Genomic DNA, 21,348 nt, shown 5'->3' on the forward strand with positions numbered 1-21,348 from the left:
TCCCTGCCCACCCCTCCTTTCCTCCTCAGTAGAACAGAATATTTCAGTTGGAAGGGACCTACAATGACCACCTAGTCCAACTGCCTAGCAGGAACATGATCTCTGTACCTGCACCTTTAGAGCTAACATTTTCCCTTAAAAGGTCCTTTCTTCTACCTTGTTATTCTTCTGCAGTGAAATTTCAGGACAATGTATGTCTGCCTGGGGGACCTTTTGCACATTTGCAGCCATGTGAGACCATCAGCTAGAGCAGCACATCCTAAAATTCTGAACAGCCAGCCAGTATGTATGCAGAGACGGACTTTGCACTGCACGCACAGCAGACTTGATGAATGCAAGCTTGTATACGCCCGACTTTGGCACTGCTGGCATGCATGCGGTACAGGGTGCACATGCATACAAAGACACGCTGTACTGACAGTCGCTGTAATTGTTCTGTGCTGTAAAGCCTGCAGAGGTGCAAAGGAATGCAGCAATCTCCATCAAATGCTCTCAGATGAAGGAGAGCATCCTCTGGAGATAGAAGTGCATGCCACAAATAACATTACCCATTCAAACTGCTCAAGCACTCCCTTCCACCAGAGTCTCTCCCACCCTTTTTTATTCAATACATGTTTTAAGATAATCTCACTGCACACAGGGATGTTGGAGAACTCTGACAATTCAGAAAGATGCTTCAGGCAGCACGACACATGCTGAGAGACTCCCAGATAGCACAGATCTGGGAGATGTTTAATTGGTTTACTCTGGCTGGTTATTCTATGGCATGTTTTCAGCACAAAGGTATTAGCTGAATCTCACTCCTTTTCTTCTCTTTAAGCACACTATGTGATTAATTTTTCTTACTACACCTGGTGATTCCACCACAACATTTTGTTTCAAGGACTGACAGGTGCATTGTTCTACGGACAAATTACTTAGAGATTTGAAATGTTTTCTGTGATCACTTTCTCTGAGGACTTTCTTTGGTGGTAAACAGCATTTTTTAACATGCTGATGTTTAGGGACAAGTCTGTAGGACTTGTTTCTAAGGGATGCTACTATGCAGTAATTTGTAGCGTGAATTTACAACACAATGCAGTGCGCATGAAGAAGGTCTCAGAAAGTGGACTTTGTGACCTCAGATAAAAGACTGATCACACAGGGTGTTAGTGTGAAATAGTTACTACACTGCAAACGCACTTCCTTATTCACCGCACATTAGCTTTGCCCTAAACATAAACCTTCAGTGCCACTGCTTAGGCTATAGGTAAGTACCACGGATTTCCTTAATGCTGCTGTTCTAGGCTTTAACTCCCTCTCCTTTAATGTATTTTCCCTGATTTTATTTTTAATTTGGGTACAGTCTGGATCTAAACAGGATTTTAAAGGAGTTTGAAACATTTGCTTTCTAAAATTGCATCTCAGAAAAGTCCCTAGGGAACATAAACAAAGGACTTACATAGACAATACATAAAGCCCAAAAGCAGCCAAGACTGCTTAGGGTAACCCAGGCCAGGATAACTAGCCATAGCATACTCGTGGGAATCACTGACTTACTCGGGTATCTCATCGAAGTACTCCGGCTGGCAACCACACTACCAGCCCATCACGCATACACACACACACACACACTTTAAAACTTTAATGATACATACCGGAAAAAGCTGGAAAACATAATGCAAGAAATCCAGCGATCTGCAACCAAGAGTAAACACTGTTAAATAAAGCGCATATCAGATAGATCCTGTACGTTTCGATATTTACATCCCTGTAAGTGCAAGGAAGATTTATTGACAGCGCTAATCAGACAGTCCTGCTAGCTCATCATTAATCAACTGCAGATGTTGCATGCTGCACATCAGTTGACTTCTAGTGCTTAAAGCATCACTAGTAACAATAACAAAACCGAAGTAATACCAAAACACTAGGCTCTTCACTGAAAGGAAAGAAAATTGACTCTCATGTTGATTTCAACATTTTTCAGAAGCCATTCACGGGCTGTCAGAGCAGCATTAGTATGCAGCAAACATTAATTGAGGTTACAAGCAGCTGTTTCTATGTTCCACAATATTTTCACCCAGTAGCAAGAGTTCTGTCACTATCCACTTGGTAAACCTACCCAATGTACTTTATCAGACTAACGGGAACATCAATACTCTGAAATTGTTTTTAGACACTTTACTTCTTTCCACTTCTCACCGACTGGTTTAGAGTAATTCCACCCTCTTTTTCCATGGTGACAGAGAAATGTGACATTTGAGTTTAAAAAGACATGAGAAATCTAGCAAATTCCTCCTGTTTCTCCTAAGTAGCTCTAAACCCATCAAATAGAGTTATGCTGAAGCTTTATAAATTATATTTTCCCACCGTATAAAGTGTGCTAAAGTTCCCTTTAATTACTTCACCAATAATATTACTGAATGAAAAGATAAATAGTTTCTAATTAAAATATCTATGATTGAATGAAAACTTTCAAAAAGGCTGTAAATACAGGTCTGGATTTGGTATTTTATATTCACCTATATAATACATAATTATCACTAGCTAATAGAGTAGCTAAATGGTGGAAAGGAAAATGCCACTGCAAGGTAGTTTTCCATTCTCTAGCATCCAGTACCTTCTCGGCAGCAAGGAATACAAGAACACAGTCAGGAGATATTTCAGGGAGCTTAAAAAGGTAACAAATACCTGCTGATAAATTAGCAATTTAGTGCCTTCACATTTCACTTTCAGTGCACGAACAAGCCACACACCAGCTCTAGATTTGAGAGAGGGAAACATTCAGCAATTTTACTGGGTAACAAATTCCCCTGTGGAAGCTTCCCTTGAGGGCTAGGATGCAATCATACCTACACTTCAACCAAACTACTATTTCTGGATCCATGCTGTGCAGGGCCAGCAGTAACTCCCTCAGGACAAGATTCTGAGATACCGTCAGGATTGCCTCATGCCATCCTTTCAACATACCTAGTTTCCTAATGTTTCCTAGAGCAGGTGGATCAAGCAAATGCAAGCCAGGGAAGCATAGAAGCAAAATATTTGAAAACACCAAGATCTACAGATTCCTCAGCTCTGAGAAGAGGATCTTGCACAAGATAGTCTTAGGAGAAGTCTCCAGAAAGGAATGCTATCTTCTTCATAGATACACATCTTGGAATCCCAACTGTTCTAGAGATGTCTCCAGGGAAAAAAGAATGAGACTGCAGCGCTGAACGACAAGCATGATGAAAATATCTTGAACAGAAATAACAATCGTGCATACAAGGGACAGAATGTCAGAAGGGGACAAAAAAGTGTGATCTTTATCCTAAGCAGGATACTATAAGAAGAGAACTCACCTAGTCTACAGGGAGATTATTTCCTGACAGAGGTATAGATCACTGCTTTGAATTGCTGTTTCAGTATAACAGAGTCATTCCAGGGCAACTCCCTCACCTCAGTGTTATTTTAAAATAAAGTTATTTTATTCTGGAATAATTATCTTGCTTGAATTTTATTTTAGACTAGATTGTCCATAAATTAACTACTCTGGAATGGACTCTCTGCAGTGTGACTGTTCTGTTGCATGTACATTGATCAGTGTTGCTAACTAAGCACACCACAGACTCCTGGCGCTGCATTCCTCTCTCTTCATAACAAATTCAAGCTACATGACTTGGTAAATACGTACCAAGAAGGCTATGTGTTTACTTTGCTTTGGTGAATTAGCATATTTGCATTTGTAGCAGCTTCAGTGTTTAATCCCTTTGGGTAGGCCTCCTCCTTAACCAAGAAACAGCTTAATAAATCAGTTTTCAAGGGTTCCGATTTCTCCCCTTAATACAGTTTATTCCTAAATTTCTTTAAGCCAGACAAGCTCAGAAGTTGTTAGTCACCAATGACTACAACTACAAAGATGTTTTTTCAAACGGTACTACAGTTGTCAAGCTCATCATCTATAAAGTCCTTGCTACTGATACGTTGTATCTCTAGAAATTAAATGTATTTAAAAGTGTAGAAGACCTTGGGTGTGCTCAGCCTTCTTCTGTAATTTTCCTAAACATGTACATGTTTTATCTTTCTTTCTAGGATCTATAAACAGAAACAGGGCTCATTTATAATCAGAAAGGGCCAACGTCCCTCGAGAGGCATCTGCTGATGCGGTTGAGTATAGGTTTGCTCTTCAAGAGTTCGAAGAAATTTGGGAAAAAAATTATATCTAAACCACCTTTATAGATCTATTCTACTCCACTAGGATCCAAGAGTCCAAGGTCAGCAGCAGCAATCACTTTAAGAGAAAAAGCCTTTGTCTTCCCCCTGCTTAGTGGAATCTAGAAAACTGAATCAATTCTCTCAGTGATGAGAGACTGAGTGTTTAGAAATAATAACATTTAACCGCAGAGCTAGAAACAGCTTTATTGTCCCATGAGCAGAGATGACCAGTATCGTAACACCTAGCTCTTTTCAGAGTTAGCCAGCTTTTGAACTAATGTTTCCTCAGAAGTGGCCTTCTTCCACAACTTCAACTAGCATTTTTCCAATTAAAAAAAAAACAAAAAACCAAAAAAAAAACACAAACCAAACTTTTTGTCCCCACAGTCCTAACAGAGATAGGAAATTGCTGCTGGAGGTTGAAAATTTCAGTAAATTATTAGTGAAGGTAAAAGGAATGGAAAAAAAAGAGGTCAGAGAAAACTCAACTGAACTGCAGCACATGCCGTCACTTTGAAATTTGTCCCAAAAATGTAGCACTGAAAATTGTTCTTAAGATTGGGAAGGCAGTAACTACTCATCCATACTTACCTAGTTTCATGCTTCTCATCAATACAAAACACACGGATACAGAAAGCATTTGAAGTTCCTCTGTACACTGGATGAAAAGCATCATCTTCTTCAGTCTCAAGGAGAAGTGTCGCTGAGGCTTTGTAATCTTTGACATCATCTAACAGCAGTTCAGTATGAGAAACAGTAATGGCTTCCTCGTTCTGCAATAATAACAGACAAGTGATCACTTACAATATTTCAGAAAACGTTTTCATTTTTTTTAACTAAAACATCTTGCAACATTCTGATCTTATAGCATTCAAAGCAGACACACAGGGATGTACTTTGTAATTATGTTTTGACAAACACAGAAGTTCAAGGAGGTATTTTTAATGTGATTATCTACCTGTTTCTGAAACACTAGATAAAAACGGCCTTTAACAACACACACATCCTTGCTGAAGAGCAATATATTCACAAACGAACAGTTACCACTAGAGTCCCTTTGTGAGGCAATAAAATATTTATGTTTCAGAAATGTTTCTATATAAAAAAAAATTTATTCACGTATATATTAAAAATGTGAAAATTAAAAACACCTTATGTTAAAGAAAGTGAGATCAATGCAGAGAATATTGTGGAAACAGAAATGAACAATAACAGCAAGAAAACCAGGGTAGCTTTGATTCAGTACTGAAAGAGACCCTTTCAAGTTTCTTGGGATACATTATCTGCTGATTTATGCTGCACCACTACATTTCACAGTAATTATAAAATGGTCTTTTATCAAGTCGAGCTTCATTCAGCAGAAGAGGCACAGGTAGAACACATGCCCTTTAACTTCTACAAATTACAGGGGAAAACTGAAGCTATATTGCTGCTTTTCAGCTTTGGTAGCTTTCTGTCAACAGCAGACTGTTAGCTCAGTACCACAGTCAAGTTAAAAATCTCAGGACTTGCAGATCTTCAGCATAAGACAACTCTTGCCCTGTCTGGTACAGGAATGCTGTCTCCACATCTGACGAGGAGCCTTTTCAAAGCTGTGCTTCCACATGCCTTTACCCAGCAGCAGACCCCCATAAACAGGCTCCCATCCTTTCTCTCCTCTCAGTGCCACTTTATTCCCACCCTTGCGCTGTCTGGACGTTCATGTGGAACTGTATGGGAAAAATCACCCAATTAATAACTATAACCACCTCCATCCAGCAGCTTCTGATCTATGCACAACAGCAGATAGAAGTGCTGGCCCACGCAGAGGACAGTGCAAGAGCATAATAATAAAGCATTGCTTGTCCTAGTCTCTACCTTTGCTTCATAGTAGCTGTTAAAGTCACCAGCATTGTTGTGTACAGCAGTATTACCTGCACAGCTGCGCCCTGATCATGAATATGTTCAAAATTTTGAGATGAAACAGACTCTGTTTCTTGACTTGTTTGGTTGCTTTTATCTTCATCTGAGTAACAAAAAAGAATACATGGATGAGGCTTAAAAATGCGAGCTTAACCCTCAGAATTACAGCAGCAACTAAAGTGTGCCAGACCACCTCTATTGAAAGGTTTGCTTTATTTATTTTTAACAACCACAGTTAAAACAGACCCTCCTATAGTTACCTGGCTACAACTTCATTAGACTACTTGATTTCAAGGCAAAAAAAAAAAAAAAAAAAAAAAAAAAAAAATCAGAGAATTGGTTGTAAAATAAGGACTGAACAAGACATAGTTTGGGAGCAATTCCTAATTTGTATATCATACATAACCAATTTTTACCATATCTGAAGAGAAAATTGTGAGTCATTAGAGTATTGACTGGTATCTTAAACCCTGTGCCTGTTGCTAACTTGTTCTCTGATGATCACAAGGATGAGCAAAGGCTCTTGATTCTCAGATTAGTGCTAAAAGAACTGAAATTCAGAATAAATCCTAGTCAAGCCAGAACCCTTACTTACTGGTGCAAGTGGGGACAAGAAACAGGGATTTAAACTCCCTTCTCAGTTGCTAAACCTAACTAGCTCTCTAAACTCTGTTTTAGTTCCTATAAAAGCTGGTTGCTCTTTCATCCCTCTTTGTCGGTTTGTCTATTTCCTCCTCTTCCTCTGATCTAAGAATTTCTCTCCTCTGTCACTTCGCTTGTATGCTGAAGTAACTCCTTCAAAGCACTTTGTCAACCACAGCAATTTTGTGTATGTGTGCAAGATTTTTCAGCCCCCCAAAAAAAATCACTATACACATTTTTTTGCAATTTAATCTCCTGGCCAGGGCCAAATCTAGAGTGGCTATTTAAAATATTAAGAAACCACAATGAAAATGTGCAAAGCCAATTTGAAACATACATATGACGCATTATGTTTGATTTTCAATTACCTAACTACTATTTTAAGACAGATCTCAGTAGTATGACACAGCAATACACAATAGCTGTATAGAACTCTACAGATACCCGACTCTAGCATGACAGAACCGAGTATGAATTTTTCCAACATCGTGATGCTTGCTAGACAGCAGGCAATCATCATTCCAGCACATGTTACACACTTTGGGGAAAGCAGTTCCTAAATCTGTATGGCGACAGATTATTTAAAGTAAAAGGAAGGTGAGGGTATTCAGAACGACAGACCGTCTCATAATGCATGAGAAAGGTCACATTTAAAGTTAATGCTATGGACCAAAATTATTTTAATCATCAACTTGGAAAAGAAATGTTGAAATACTACTGAATCCTACAGATTACTCCAAATAATCACCAAAATTACTACAACAAAGTGTCAGCTGCTGTATTTTTAGCCCCTGAACACAGCTTCAATAGTTCTGCTATTCCTTAAATTCTCACCTATCTAATTTTAAAGATGTGTTCACAGTTTGTTTTTATTTTTAAAAATAAAACCTGGAGAAAAGTTTTAACTAATGAACTCTTGAGGAGCAGGTATTGCTGCTGTAAAAACACATCAGGTCAGGACACCCTTGCATTTGAAAGCTCCAGTAACACAAGGAAGTCAAAGTTTCTGAGCTCTAGGAGGAATTAAAAAAACTTCAGAAAATGCAGCACAACAGAATTATTCACTCTTCTTGCTGAACTTTGCTCTGGGAAACCCATCTAAGCTACATTCACTGACATAAGCATTTCTTCACATAGTAATGAGGGTTTTTTTTAAAAAAAAATAAAACCTCAAAGGTTTAAAACAATTTAGCCAAAAGTATTTTTAGAAATCCGTTATCTGAAAATCTGTTTATTAGTAGAAAAGAATGCAGATGCAACGTGCAGGACAAGAGGAAACACAGGGGTGAGAAATCACGGTTTCTCCAGGGGTATCACAGATGTGAGACTTCACAGAAATTATCAAATGTCATCCTGATTAACCCAGCTACATTTCTCATTATAAACAGCCTTGCAGGTGTCAGAAGTTAATTAATACAAGTCTCTTGTTGTCGTGTAAATATTGATACGTTGTTTCTGACTTTATACTGAAACGAAACCCCTTAACGGCTCCACCATCCACTACTGTCAAATGTGGCTGCGTCACTGTTGATGTATATGCTGTACACAAGTGACTGGGAAGAACATAAGTATTGTTGCACTAAATGAAGTAAGGAACATGAGCAAAAGGAAAATTAAAATAATTCAGTGATTGCTGGGTTGTTAGCAGAGGTAACAGTCAGCAAGTTCAAGAAGCCAGTTCACCATGAAGCCTGATGAAAAGCCCTTGAATCATTCCCACTGCATCGTAGTGTTTTCTAGCTACTAATTCGTGACACCATATAGAGTAACAACCAAATTACTGTAATTACCCTGAAACGTAAGTGGCATATCAATATTCTGTTAAAGACAGATTTTTGTATACTCTTTCACTATTATTCAGTATTACATTTTGAAGGGAAAAATAATATCCACCTGTGGTCTCTACTCACAAGCTAAAGTACTTGAAAAAATATCCTTATTATGTGGGGTTTTTTTTCATGTGAGAACATAAAATTACTCTACAAAGGAATGAAGCTTGCACTCTAAATTCTGAGTCTTCGAATTCACTAAAGGAAAGTCCACATCCTCTATTGGCGCAAGGTGTCTAGTGAACCTTCATTGCCTTCACATCAACGGAGAATTTGGCAGCAAGTTTCCGATACAGTAGCCTGCAGTCGTTAAAACAGCATTCATATAAACATGCACGTGTTATGCAATATAAAAAAATACAAACTATATGTGACTGACACTATAATAAATTCCAAGGATATAAGTTGGTCAGTATATCGGAAAGGCTTAAAAAGGGACTACTGGGATGCAACTCTTACACGGGCTCTACATTTACCAACCTCTCCCTCCCCACAAAAAATCCAAACAAGACCATTCCCTTTTCAAATTACATTTTTAATAAAATAAAAATGTCGGAGAGGAGGGTAACTGTGCTCATGAGTTCGTTGGGGATTTTTTGCCGTAAAATTCTTTAATGAAACAGTGAGCTTTTTTCCTTTCCTTTCTTCATTAAAAAAAAAAAAAAAAAAAAAAAGAAAAAAAGAAGACGACGAAGAAACATTATTACTTTTCCTGGAAGTTTTCACAAATGAATACTGAAATGAATTTTGAGTCACATCCTGTGCAATAATGAAACTCGAATCATTCAGAGGGAAAGGGTTTTTCATTCAAACTGTTTGAAAAATGTGGACTTCTTGTTTATAGTCATAAGTGAAATATGTAACAAGAAGCAGTAAAAAGAAAAGCTGTTTACCAAATATCTATCATAGCAAGCATATATTTTCAACAAATCATAAACTCCTGCAACTTGTGACAAGCTAATGCCTATTGAACTGGTATTAGATACTAGAGTAATAACAGTACACATTTTATTTTTTTTTCCTTTTTCTGAAACTCAACTACCATAGCCTTTAGTTTCATCTCTCTTTTTGGCCATACTGCGCAGGTATAAACAGCAACATATAATGTTGCAGGACAACCAACACTTCTTAATGTTATAATTGTTTATATTCTAAAATGTGCAAAGCTACAACAATAATTTTAACTATTATTCAGTGACAACAGAATTAATATTCCTCAGCAGTGTATAGCCATGAGCTAACTCCAATTTTACTATTAAATCTCTAGCGGTTGTTTCTCTCTAAGAACAGTACCAGAGTCCGGCTCTTAGCTCATGACAGTGAAGTTCATTCCTAGGTGTCTGTCTTTGAGACCATCAATGATTTGTGCTCAAGCTATCAGAAGAAGTCTACAAACAATTTTGTCTTTCCCCAGAGCAGCCTTTGACATTCCAAATAGAGGGATACTACTACTTTTGAAAACCTGACTTGAAGGAAACCCACAGGACTGCAAACTAATATCAACCATCAAAAATAACACAGTTTTTAAATGGAGAGGAAAAAGAAGAGAGATAAACATGTAAGACTGCTAACTATGTTGCTTAATAAATTTCTGAAAAAACATTCAGACGATAGATTGACAAGAGTCATATAAGAACCTGACTGGAACAGTTATTTTGCTAAGTTTTCACATTTAGAACAAGTCTCAGATTTCCTAAATGTTAAAAAATGTGCAACATTTGTATTGCTATAACCACATACTCGATAAAAGGCTCAGCAACACAGAATTTGCCACAAAATATGAGTCTACAGCTTGCAGTCCTTGGACAAGGAAAGCACCCAGAAGTGTCTAAGGGTTCTACCAGAACCAGGTAACAGTCACAGACTGGTTAAGGTTGGAAGGGACCACTGGAGGTCATCTTGTCCAAGCCCTCTGCTCAAGCAGGGTCACGTAGAGCAGACCGCCCAGGACTGTGTCCCAGCTAGTTTTCAGAAGAGACTACGGTAAGTGATCTTTCTTCCTCCCTCACTCTCATTTACATTTGCACATATGTCTGTCACCTATTTTGACATAATACTTCTGAAGCTCCAGGAGCACAGAATGATACAGGAGGAGACAGCTGGGTTCCTTCATCTCTTATTTGCAAGACGCTTCTTTGCAGAGGACAGGAAGTCCACAGGAGCAATTCTAAGACTTTTTTTCTTTCCCTTTTCTGTTCCATGACTGTCAGCACTGAGATAGCAGCTGGTGACTGCTCTGTAGCTCCCTAGTTGCTTTTTTGCTTGCTGCTTTGTGTTCAGACAAGCAGATAAGTAACAACCTAATGGTGTTTTTTTAATTCTGTTACCAATAATTAGTAGATAGCAAAATGTTGCCATCCTGCACAAAAAGCCCTTTAACCCTGAAAAATATAGATGACAACTGTAAATCATTTACATAACACTTCTGTTCTTCAAATAGGTGACATATTACTGCTACTGGATTTTATCATTTGCAGTAAGGTGGCTTATAAACACCTTGTTGTATCATGCCCGATACAAAAATAGAGTAAAGAGACAGTCCCTGATCTCCCCAAACCCGGTAACCTAGAAGACTGCAAACAATACACAAAGAGAGCAAAAGTTGGACCACAAAGAAATAAGATGGCACAAGTCAATGGGACAACATAATAGCCACAGTTAACCAGCTGCTTAGCTACTGCCAGACTTTAGAACCAGATTTCAGAATTAAATCTTTGATTAATAGCACAACTGCAGCTAACTGATAGAAAACATACCTGATGCTTTAGCTTTCCAAAACGTGAAACCTATGTTTATCCCATAGTTGGTGTAGACTAGCTCCCCACCAACAACAATCACTTCTGAGTCAGAGACCAAGGTTATCAAAATTTATCTCCTGAATTAAAAAACATCAGGCAACCATCTCCAAAACAGACACAATGATTTGTGTTTTCTTGCCTGTAAACCTATATGCTCTTCCAGCCTTTTGCAAAACCTACTCAGAAGCTAGAAATAATTGCATCTTGAACCTATCTAGCATGTTAGACTATAGATACCTTCTTGAATGCGTGGCTTCTCTGGCATTTTGAGAATATCTTCAGGATGCGGTTTACAGAGTCCATGGAAAGGCCCCAAGTCAAAACACTCTTGAAACAAAGTAACATTTACTTGAGAACATAAGCTCATGAATCCTACCGCAGTGTCATCAGCCTGAAATATAAAAGCAATGGCACACATATGTAAAAGTTGAGCATGTTATTTTAAGTCAGGACTGAAAAACTGAACAAAAAAAATTGCTGAAACATAGAAGATAGTGTTCTATCTCTGGCTGCGCATAATAGAAAAGTATAAAGGAACTATTTCAACAAAAGTTAAAGATCTCTTTTTTTTTTTTCCCTCCCTTGTAATGTGTGCACTAGAACCTCTATATTAGATGTTACAATTCTTTTGTTAGCTATGACTCGCAAGAGCATTAGGATTTTATATATATGGACTAAATAATGACCTACTGTTTCAATAAAACACTTGTTACAGTAAATAGAAAACATACATCTTTAAACTATATACCTCCAAAGAGGTACAATTTTTCTTTAAATTCAAGTGCAGCTAAGGTAGAATCTGGATTTAGGTAGCCATAAGAGTTGACTAATTACTAGACACTGCTTTGGAAATAAAATTGTGCTCCAACTGAAATGTTTATTTATTTTCCTATGAAAATGATTAATTCAAGAAAGCAATTATACAGTATATAAACAGTATCTAATACTGTATATGGTATGTATTATTTGCAGCAATTACAAGTGGTAAATATTTTGAAGTTCTGAAAAAAATCTAAGAACTAGTCTTTAAAATAAATAAGTGCCCTGGCAAGTATGAAAAGATCCCCACAGTGCTGAAATGGCACATTACTCTGTATGTTTGACTATTACTGAAAGTCTCCAGAAAGTTGCAGTCTTCAGAAAAAAATACACTCTGAAAAATAAGAATTGGTATGCTGGAGGTTTTTTGGCTTTAAGATAGACAAGTCTTTCTGCTGAAACTCATAATAATTTTTTTTTTCCTTAATACACAAAATGAAAGTCTCCTTTATAAATGTAATGAAAACTCAATGGCTGGATTTGTATAGCTGTTTTATCAGCCCATCAGCACTCCAATAAAAATAAAAATATATACAGTTTAATTTTTTTCACCCTCAAACAACAAGTGATTGTTTGTTTGCCTTGTTTGCGTAACCGAACAAAAGCTGGGTCGCCGCAGTTGTCTGGCTGCTATGTAATTTCAGGCCCAAGGCTCAGCAGAGGCTGATTAACCAATCCATCTACCATATGTGCAAAAATAGGTTGCCAGCTTCATTCTCTGCAGGGAAAATTGGCATCTATCTTGGTTCGCATGGAGGTGTCTTTCCAATCTGCAGCAGCAAGTATAAACTATGAGGGCCTGAAACACCTTTTGCCGGGATCACATTGAGCTGTGAATGCACAGTTGAAATGTTTTATTTATAAAGATAGCCGTTTGTAATGTGCTATTACACTAATGGTTTACTGCTTCCCATTTGGCTTCCAATGGTAGTGATTACATGTTAAGGTTTTATACAATCATTTGCTCTAGAAAGCAGACTTCTGGAATTAAGTAGGTTATGTTGCCTATCAACTTACAATACCATGCAGAATTACTAACACATGAAAATATCAACAGGCATTTTCAGCAGGATAACTATTACCACCGCTTTCTTATTGAAGTTAATTCCTGAGTTTCTGTCTTCAATTCAGCAAAAATCTGACTGCCAGAGCCAGAAGATGGAAAAAAATCTATAGCATTTTTAACTGTGAAAGTGTTACTGCCTATGAGGTTTCACAAGCAATATTAATTTTCACCAGGAATGAAAACCAGCAATCTATAATGCAAATGTCTAAAATAGCAACCTGGTTTCTTCAAGATGGTTTGTTCCAATTATCTGAAAAGAATCCACACAGTTACTGGGAATTGCTCCTCCATTTACTTAACAGGAGATATGACTCCTAAAGAAACACACAAAATACATAGTGGAGGGCACTGTGTACAGATCATGAATTCTACCCACCAAAAGCGAGCTTCTTATTCGCTGAGCTGCTGTGTGAGCTGTCGCTCACATGTGACATCACTAATATTAAATTAGACAAAACTAGAGCTCACAGCAGACTGACCTCACAAACAACAGCCTGATTTTCTTCATCTTGACATTCTATGAGATCAGCAAGGAAATACTGAGTATAGGTTTCTTTCAGAGTCTCACTCTGACGTGTCCAGATCGGCATGAGATCATCATAATCTTCCAACCTACAAAAAAGACATTAAGTCATGTCCTAAAGCTCTGCCATTAACAGATCCCAATACTTCTGTTCTACTCTGTTAGCACATGGGCAAATATCACAAATATCTGATCCAAGGCCTCCACTTACAAATAAATAATCTCACCCAGAACACATCCCCAGCACACACTAAGCAGTGAGCCTCAGCACCAAAGGAGAGAGAGAACCACTTCCAAAAGCCAGCACAACCTACCTAAGATCCGTATTGCCCAGCGGTGATGCTTTTCTTTCCCTAACAAAACACAAGGGCAGCCCAGTTCAAAATTCTCTTGCCTAAGGCATCTCAGGCCAGGTGAACCTGAGCTTTAGGCCTCATTTACAATAGTTATATTCAGTGACCCCAATCATCAGTTGGTTAGAGTTGGCAGAGATCTCAAAAAGCTACACCAGCGCAATTTAGAAAATCAGTTCTTTTTTTTTTTAAAAAAAAGAAAATAGCGCCTGTATGGGAGAAACAGTGCTGAGTATTGGCTAGATTACTGTTATTACACACAGCAGTGTGGGAGTCACCTGGCAGAAATCGAGCCATTATGCCTTTGTAAAGTCAAGTTAATGCTCCACCATTGAAAAAGATACAAAGGCCAAAGTGCAATTATTCTATCGCTTTGCCTCATGAAAGGCTTTCTGCATAGGTGGGAACCTGCTGCAACAAGGCTTTAACTGCCTCTACTACTGCAGCCTGTTCTCCGTGTCGCCGGAGCCAATTTCTAGTCAGCCCAAGTTTCACTGTTAGACTCATACAGGCCCTATACGGCACGGATTTTTATCTAAACACACAAGAGAGACTCTTTCCCATTAAACCACGTTTAAAAAAAAAAAAAGCCAATTCTTAACCAGGATGTATGTAAATCTTAACAAGAAATTTCAGTGCTTTTACTAATGCAGAGAAGGAACTCACCAGTTGGTGACCATGGCATACAGGCCGATGGCAAAGCAGCTCTAACGCTGAACTGCCTTCCCTAAGAAAATGAAGCAACCTTTTCATCTTTCTGAAAAAATGTAAGAATTAAGTGGTCCAACCAACAATTCTGCAGCCAAAAAGAGTGGTGGAAAAGTGGGGCTGTGATGGGCAAAGACTTTACTAGAGGGCTGCGGAGTTAAGCAATCCCTCTCTCCTCAGGGCTCTAAGCAGACCACTGCTGAGCGTGCTTTTGGTTATCTCAGCTGTCACCAGCCCCACAGCATCGAGGAATTAAATCATAAAGGGTAAACAATGCACTTCATCAAACACAGGGAGATATTCACGCTTACAGCAAGAAAGAGACCACCGCCGCTGTCTCTGCCTGGAGAAGCGGCCGCGTCCCTCAGCAGCAGGACGGTGAGGACACCGACCCGCGAGGGACCAGGGCCTCGGGAGCCTCCCGCCCTCCTCGCTGTGCTCACGCCACCTACAGCGCTCCGAGCCGGCGCTGTCCTACGGCCCTCCGGGGCCTCTCCGCCCTGACCGGCGGCCCACACGCAGCCGCCCGCCGGCCCCGAGCCCGCTCCCCGCGGGCGGGCGGCCCTCCCGCCGCCGCCCGGTCTCTGCTGCACCCTGGCGGCCGCGGGCCGGGAACGGCAGCGCCCGGCCAGACAAAGGCGGCGCCTTCCCGCCCTCCCCGCGCGCGCCCGGCCCTCGGCAGCCATTGCTGCCGCCCGCGGTTTGAGGAAAACGCCGCTTCGGCCTCGGGTTCCTGTCGCTCCAGGGCCTGTTTCTAAATACTTGTACCTGCAATTTGGAAACCTCACTTCTGCGTATGCAGTAATGCAGAAAAACAAAATAAACTGATTCTCATTTCCACACTTGACAGGTTTCTGGATTTGGAAGAAGCCTTTCAGTCAACACAACTGGGCCAAAAAAAACCTGTTTCTGATTTTTAAGTTAAGAAAGCCATCTTGAGAAACTCGTAGAGATCAATATCATGACTGCCCACCACTCGAAACTGAAAACAGCTGCCAGGGGTGCCAAATTGCCAAGCCCCACACCTCTTCATTCTTTTTCACAGTTTAAGTGAGAATCTTCATTGTAATAAGTTACTTCCAAAGGGGAAAAGTACTGAAAATATTACACAAGCATCAATTACTTGTCTATAGAATTAATTCAAAAGATGCAACTAAAAAGTTGCAAGAACATCCAAGAACTTCCAAGAAACTCTGTAAAAGTGTATAGCAATTAACATCCTTTACATCTCAAACTAAAACAGCAGTCTTCCTTTTCATGACATGCACTACCTCAAGGGAAAAAAAACACAGTAAGGTTTTTTTTATTATCAGAACCTCACTACTTCAACACAAGTAGTTAGTATAGCAAATTGATGTCTGGTGAAACCTCAAACCAACCAAACTAATTTAGGAGTAAAGGAATGAGACCGTACTCCAGCTGAACCCTGTTGTTTCCCTGCGGTAGGTAAATACACACACCATCTCCAAATGGAATGTTGTGCTGATGGCTCCAGGTCCCTTACAGCGTTCTGCTCTGTAAAACACAACAGGACACTGCAGCCGGCGCGTGGTATGGAGAGAGCCTGACCTCGGGATAGTCAATGGGGCTCCACATAAGCCCCTTCATCTCCCTGAACACTAGAAACTGCAGGAAGAGAACTATTTTTGATTTCTGCAATCCTAGCACCATAGTCTAAAAAAAAAAAAAAAACAAAAAACAAAACAAAACACAATAGATTTTTAATATAAAAATGCCACATAACTCCTAGGCTGTGAGAACAAACACAAAAGAGGCATTCCACAAAGCTGCAAAAGTGTGAACTCTTACGTATATGGTACAAATCCAAGAATGACAGGATCTAACGATATCAGCAAGAAAACTAAATATAAAAACTTAAGTGGACTGTGTTCTGGCACACTGCAGATTTATTTCACATCATAAAGGTCAGATGAAGAATAACTTCAAAATTAATGGTTAAGCAAAGTATCAGTTTACAGCGCCTTCCCCCCTCCCCTCCCATAAGCAAGGGAAGAGGGAACAGAGATTACCCTAATCTCCTATCATTGACCCAGAACATGTTGCTAGGCAGGTGGCTGGGGACAACTTTCATAGATTAGTCTCGAAAGGCTCCACGAGTGTTACTATGGATGCCAGGGAACTACAAAGGTGAACACAGAGGGAAAGGAAAGGCAAAGCATCTACTGCAAACATAACTTAGCTTACTCAGATGGTATTAAAGTACTAACTTTCTATCACTAGATACTGTGTCATTTAAGAGAAAAAAAAAACTGTTTCCTGGTTAGTTTTTTAATTATAAAGAAAAAAACAAAAAACCAAAGTAAATAATTTTTATTACTCATAACAAACTACAGAAATCCCAGGCAAGATGGTATGTCTTATGTGGAATATTGGTATGGCCTATGTGACATTTCCAGTTGTGTCGAAAATATTTCTACTGCTAATATCCAACGGCCATCGAAACAAAGAATAGGATTCCAATTAAATAAGAACCAAACATAGCAGTTGGAATCAAGACATATGGAAAAATTTTAAGTCCTGAGAAATTAATTCACCTACTGATAACTTCTCAGTATTAAGAGTCATTCATATGCTGATAGATGGTAGACAACTCAAAGGAAATATTCATCAAAAGCATAACAATTGTAGGCCAAGTTAGTATGCAAATAATTTTGCAGCATATTGAAATAACCAGACCTACAGCAGGATGCTGTGGAGTGGTCAAGTTTAAGCCTCAGTCCTTTTTCTTAAAATGCTTGCAAGTCAAGTGACAGGATATTGCAAACATTGACTAAAACTATAGGATAAAGAGCATGATCTGCAGATTTGTTTCAGGCCTATCTGGTAAAATTAACTATGTGTAAAACGTCTCAGAGACAGAGTTCTGCCAGAATCCAGCCCCAGGTGTCAGTGTGAGTTAACCCATAACCAACCGGGTGTAGATTTACCAGGCAGAGATATGCCTCAGGTGGCACTACCATCTGTTAGCACTGATCCGTACGGAGCCACACACGCATCAGTATCATACCGTACAGTGTCCTAGGGGTGTGCATGTCCCGAAACTTCAGTTTCCACTACAAGGATCAGAAATTCTAATTTAATCATAATTCTGCTACATAACCGCATAGCAACGCTTACATTTAGAACAAACAAAAGCAACTCCAGAGTGAATCAGAATCAAATAACATTACTACCTCATAAAACATTACCCTACACGCACTCTTCCCACTGTGAAGAGGAAAACAAGTGAACCAAAATGTAATAGACTGTAGTTACATTTCAACCATGCTAGGGAAGCATCTACACAGCAACGACAGCGTATATGGTCCAGCAATCTACACAGAAAAGCATAAGGCTCCACTGGGTCAGAAACCCCGCACTGCTCATTTCCTGTACACAATGCTGGCACGTGCACGGAAAGCTGTGATTTAGCATAGGAGCAGAATTCAAAGGCCAGCAAAACCAGAGTGGTAATAGTCAATATACAGGTAGACTTCAACAGACAAGGCTGCTAGAGAAACCTGCATCTCTGCCTGGTGTACACTGCAGGTAGTCAAGTGGAAAAAAAAAAAAAAAAAAAAAAAAAAAAAGAAAAAAAAAATTCAGAGTCTAACTTTTAAAATTACATTTATTACTTGCATTCCAAAACAAGAGCAAAGCTGCATTAAAGGCACATTGCATGAGCAATGTTTTTGCTCCAAACTGCATCACAGAAACAGATGACATGATGGAAGGAAAAAAGCATTACCCTATTATTTTCTAAAGCTCTCTCAGCAACACTGAGGAGGCCTGCTCCACTGAAACACAGCAAACGTATGAAGTGCTTACACAGAAAAAACCTGTACAAAAGATGAAAGAACAAGGCATTCTCTGCTCTTATTTAATTCTTTTAGATAACAGGCCTTCCTATTCAGACATTGCTCAACTGGTCAGAATATGATATAACAGGAGAAAATTAAAAATAAGCTGCAAGATGCTCCTAGAGACCTGGTAACTACATGCACTCACTAAAATATGCAGTGATGCAATTCAGCCAGCAGATTCACAGAACAAACATCACCAATAAATAACACATTCTTTCTAGAAAAAAAACCAGCATAATCATAGAACTACTCAATTAGGTTATCAAGGAAAAATCATAGCAGTTTAACTAAGGTACCAGTGCTGTAAACCAAAAAAGAAAATTCTTCAACATCAACCCGGACAGATCTGCTCACAGAATGGAGAAACTGCGTTACCTTGCTTTGCGAATATACAGCTGTGGGTGATACCAGTGCCTGGGGCACACAAACAAGGTAAAGTCTGCATCTGCTACTGAACCTGGAGCAGCTGTCATCTTTTCAAAGACATCTTCTATCTCTGGCTCTGCGGATGACACAAATCTGTTAGGAGCAACAGAGAAACTTCCTTATGTAAGCTTTTACATTATCAGCAAAACTGAGGAAAATGGAGTTTTGAACTTAAACCACAGATGGCATAATGCTCCAAGTCTTTTAAGTTAAGCAATGAAGCTGAAATGACAGTAGCATACACGTGAAATAATTGTTACTGGATTTATTTGTTAATTAATCCAGCACCCTAAACCTGAATAAGGTCCAAAGCAGTCAGAAACTGGTAGGATCAAATCACCATAGAGATACTAGTCTTAAACCCAATATTATATGGCACTGGGGAATCTCTCTGTCAGAACTTGTGATGCTGAAGGAAAGCTGACATTTGTTGCTAGGGTAGGTTTGACAAAAGGCTTTATTCAGGTACTGTTTTCTGTAGTTGACACACCACTAGAGGGTTTTTAAATGTGACTTGGAACCAAGATCTCTAGAAAATGGCATATCAGAAGAGATTCCAGTTCACTTCAAGGAAACCTCCAAGAAAAAAAAAAAATTATCAGTCATTAAGTAGATGCTTGGCTTATTAGTCTGATTTCAGTACTGCAATTCCAAGTCAGGTGCTATTCTCTGATTAGGATGTGCATTCTCCATCTTTGTACCTCTGCTCTAAAAGAAGTTATCCTAGTTTCCTTCCATGTCTCCAGTACCCCTTCTGACCCTTGCCAAAATATCCTTTCCCCCTTTTCCTTGACTAAATAAGAGAAGGTACCGGACGTGACTGGTTCTGACGTATGGTCACGATGCATGGCTGGCATGTATGAACAGTGTCCTGTTAGTCATTGTCTCTCAAAGTACAAGCACTCATTTCAATGTATTATCGTAGTTCAGCCCCGATCAGGACCAGACTACGCAGTCTCTCTCTCACTCCCCCCACCCTCTGAGAGAACAGGGAGAGAAAATATAAGAAAAATGGCTCGAGGTTTGAGATAAGGACAGGGAGAAATCCTTAAAGTTACCATCACGGGCAAAACAGACTCCTCTTGGGGAAAACTATTCATTTATTACTACAAACAGCAGGATAATGAGACAGAGAACAAGATAACCTCCCTCCACCCCTCCCTCTTCCCAAGCTTAACATTATCTCTACTACCTTCCCCCCCCCGAGCGGCACGGGGTGGGAAGAGGGAATGGGAGTTGCAGTCAGTTCATCATACGTTGTTTCATGCCACTGCTTCACGGTCGGGGGAAGAACTCCTCACATTCCTCCCCTGCTCCATCGTGGGGTCCCTCCCACGGGCCACAGTCCTTCGTGAAACTGCTCCGGCGTGGGTCATCTCTTCCACGGGTGCAGTCTCTCCAGAACAGCTGTCCCAGCGGGCCCTCCATGGGCCACAGCCGCTTTCAGGCCTCCACCTGCTCCGGCATGGGGTCCTCCCCGGGCTGCAGGTGGATCTCTGCTCCTCCGTGGACCTCCATGGGCTGCAGGGGGACAACCTGCTCCACCATGGTCGTCACCACAGGCTGCAGGGGAATCTTGGCCAGGAGCCGCATTACTCCTCCCCCTCCTTCTGAACTGACCTTGGCGTCTGCAGCCGTTCCTCACAACAGGCTGGTAGATGTCTCTCAGGATCCTTTTTACATCTCATTCACTTCTCATCTCCTTTCCACTTCTTGCAGCAGGGCTGGACTGAGTCGGGCCCAGTCGGCTGCCCGGCGGGAGGCCAGAGGGTGAGGCCTGCAAGGCCCATGAGGCCTGCGCCTCCCCCTCTCCCCCTCTGCCCGCACTCAGCTTCTTCACATCTTCTCTTCTCTCTTTTTTTTTTTCTCTGTTTTCCCCTTCTTAAATACGTTATCGCAGAGGCGTTATCACGGGACATTCTGCTACCAATCGGCTCGGCCTTGGCCAGCAGCAGGTCCGCCCTAGGCCCAGCCGAGTTCACTGAACAAAGGGGAGCGACTTCTAGCAGTTTCCTACAGAAGCTGCCACCTTAGGCCCCCCCTCACTAACAAAACCACGACATGTATTGACTCCGTTCAGCTAGAAATCATCAGAAAACTTGTAGGAATTTGTTTCTGAGATGTTTATTCCTGTTTGAAGGCTTGTCTGTTTCTGGCAAATTTAAGAACTGCAGGAAATGGAAGGCTGCTGAATGCACTGCTGGAGTGAACACGTAACCATATAAACCTCTTTTACAAGGTATGTC

General features: G+C 40.1%; 1 protein-coding gene across 1 annotated transcript in view; it reads right to left on the reverse strand.

Moving 5' to 3' along the window:
• CFAP61 (cilia and flagella associated protein 61) overlaps positions 1-21,348 on the reverse strand; it is a 98,867-nt gene that overhangs the window by 72,486 nt on the left and 5,033 nt on the right. Inside the window, exons 5-10 of the mRNA XM_086744366.1 lie at positions 19,052-19,178; positions 13,709-13,841; positions 11,582-11,735; positions 6,087-6,178; positions 4,765-4,946; positions 1,638-1,677 (exon numbers count right to left, since the gene is read on the reverse strand). Coding sequence (XP_086600492.1) covers positions 1,638-1,677; positions 4,765-4,946; positions 6,087-6,178; positions 11,582-11,735; positions 13,709-13,841; positions 19,052-19,178 — 728 coding nt within the window. The remainder of the gene's footprint in view (positions 1-1,637; positions 1,678-4,764; positions 4,947-6,086; positions 6,179-11,581; positions 11,736-13,708; positions 13,842-19,051; positions 19,179-21,348) is intronic.

The sequence above is a fragment of the Chlamydotis macqueenii genome, chromosome 3 (assembly GCF_036417535.1).
Source record: "Chlamydotis macqueenii isolate bChlMac1 chromosome 3, bChlMac1.mat, whole genome shotgun sequence".
NCBI classification, from domain to species: Eukaryota; Metazoa; Chordata; class Aves; order Otidiformes; family Otididae; genus Chlamydotis; species Chlamydotis macqueenii.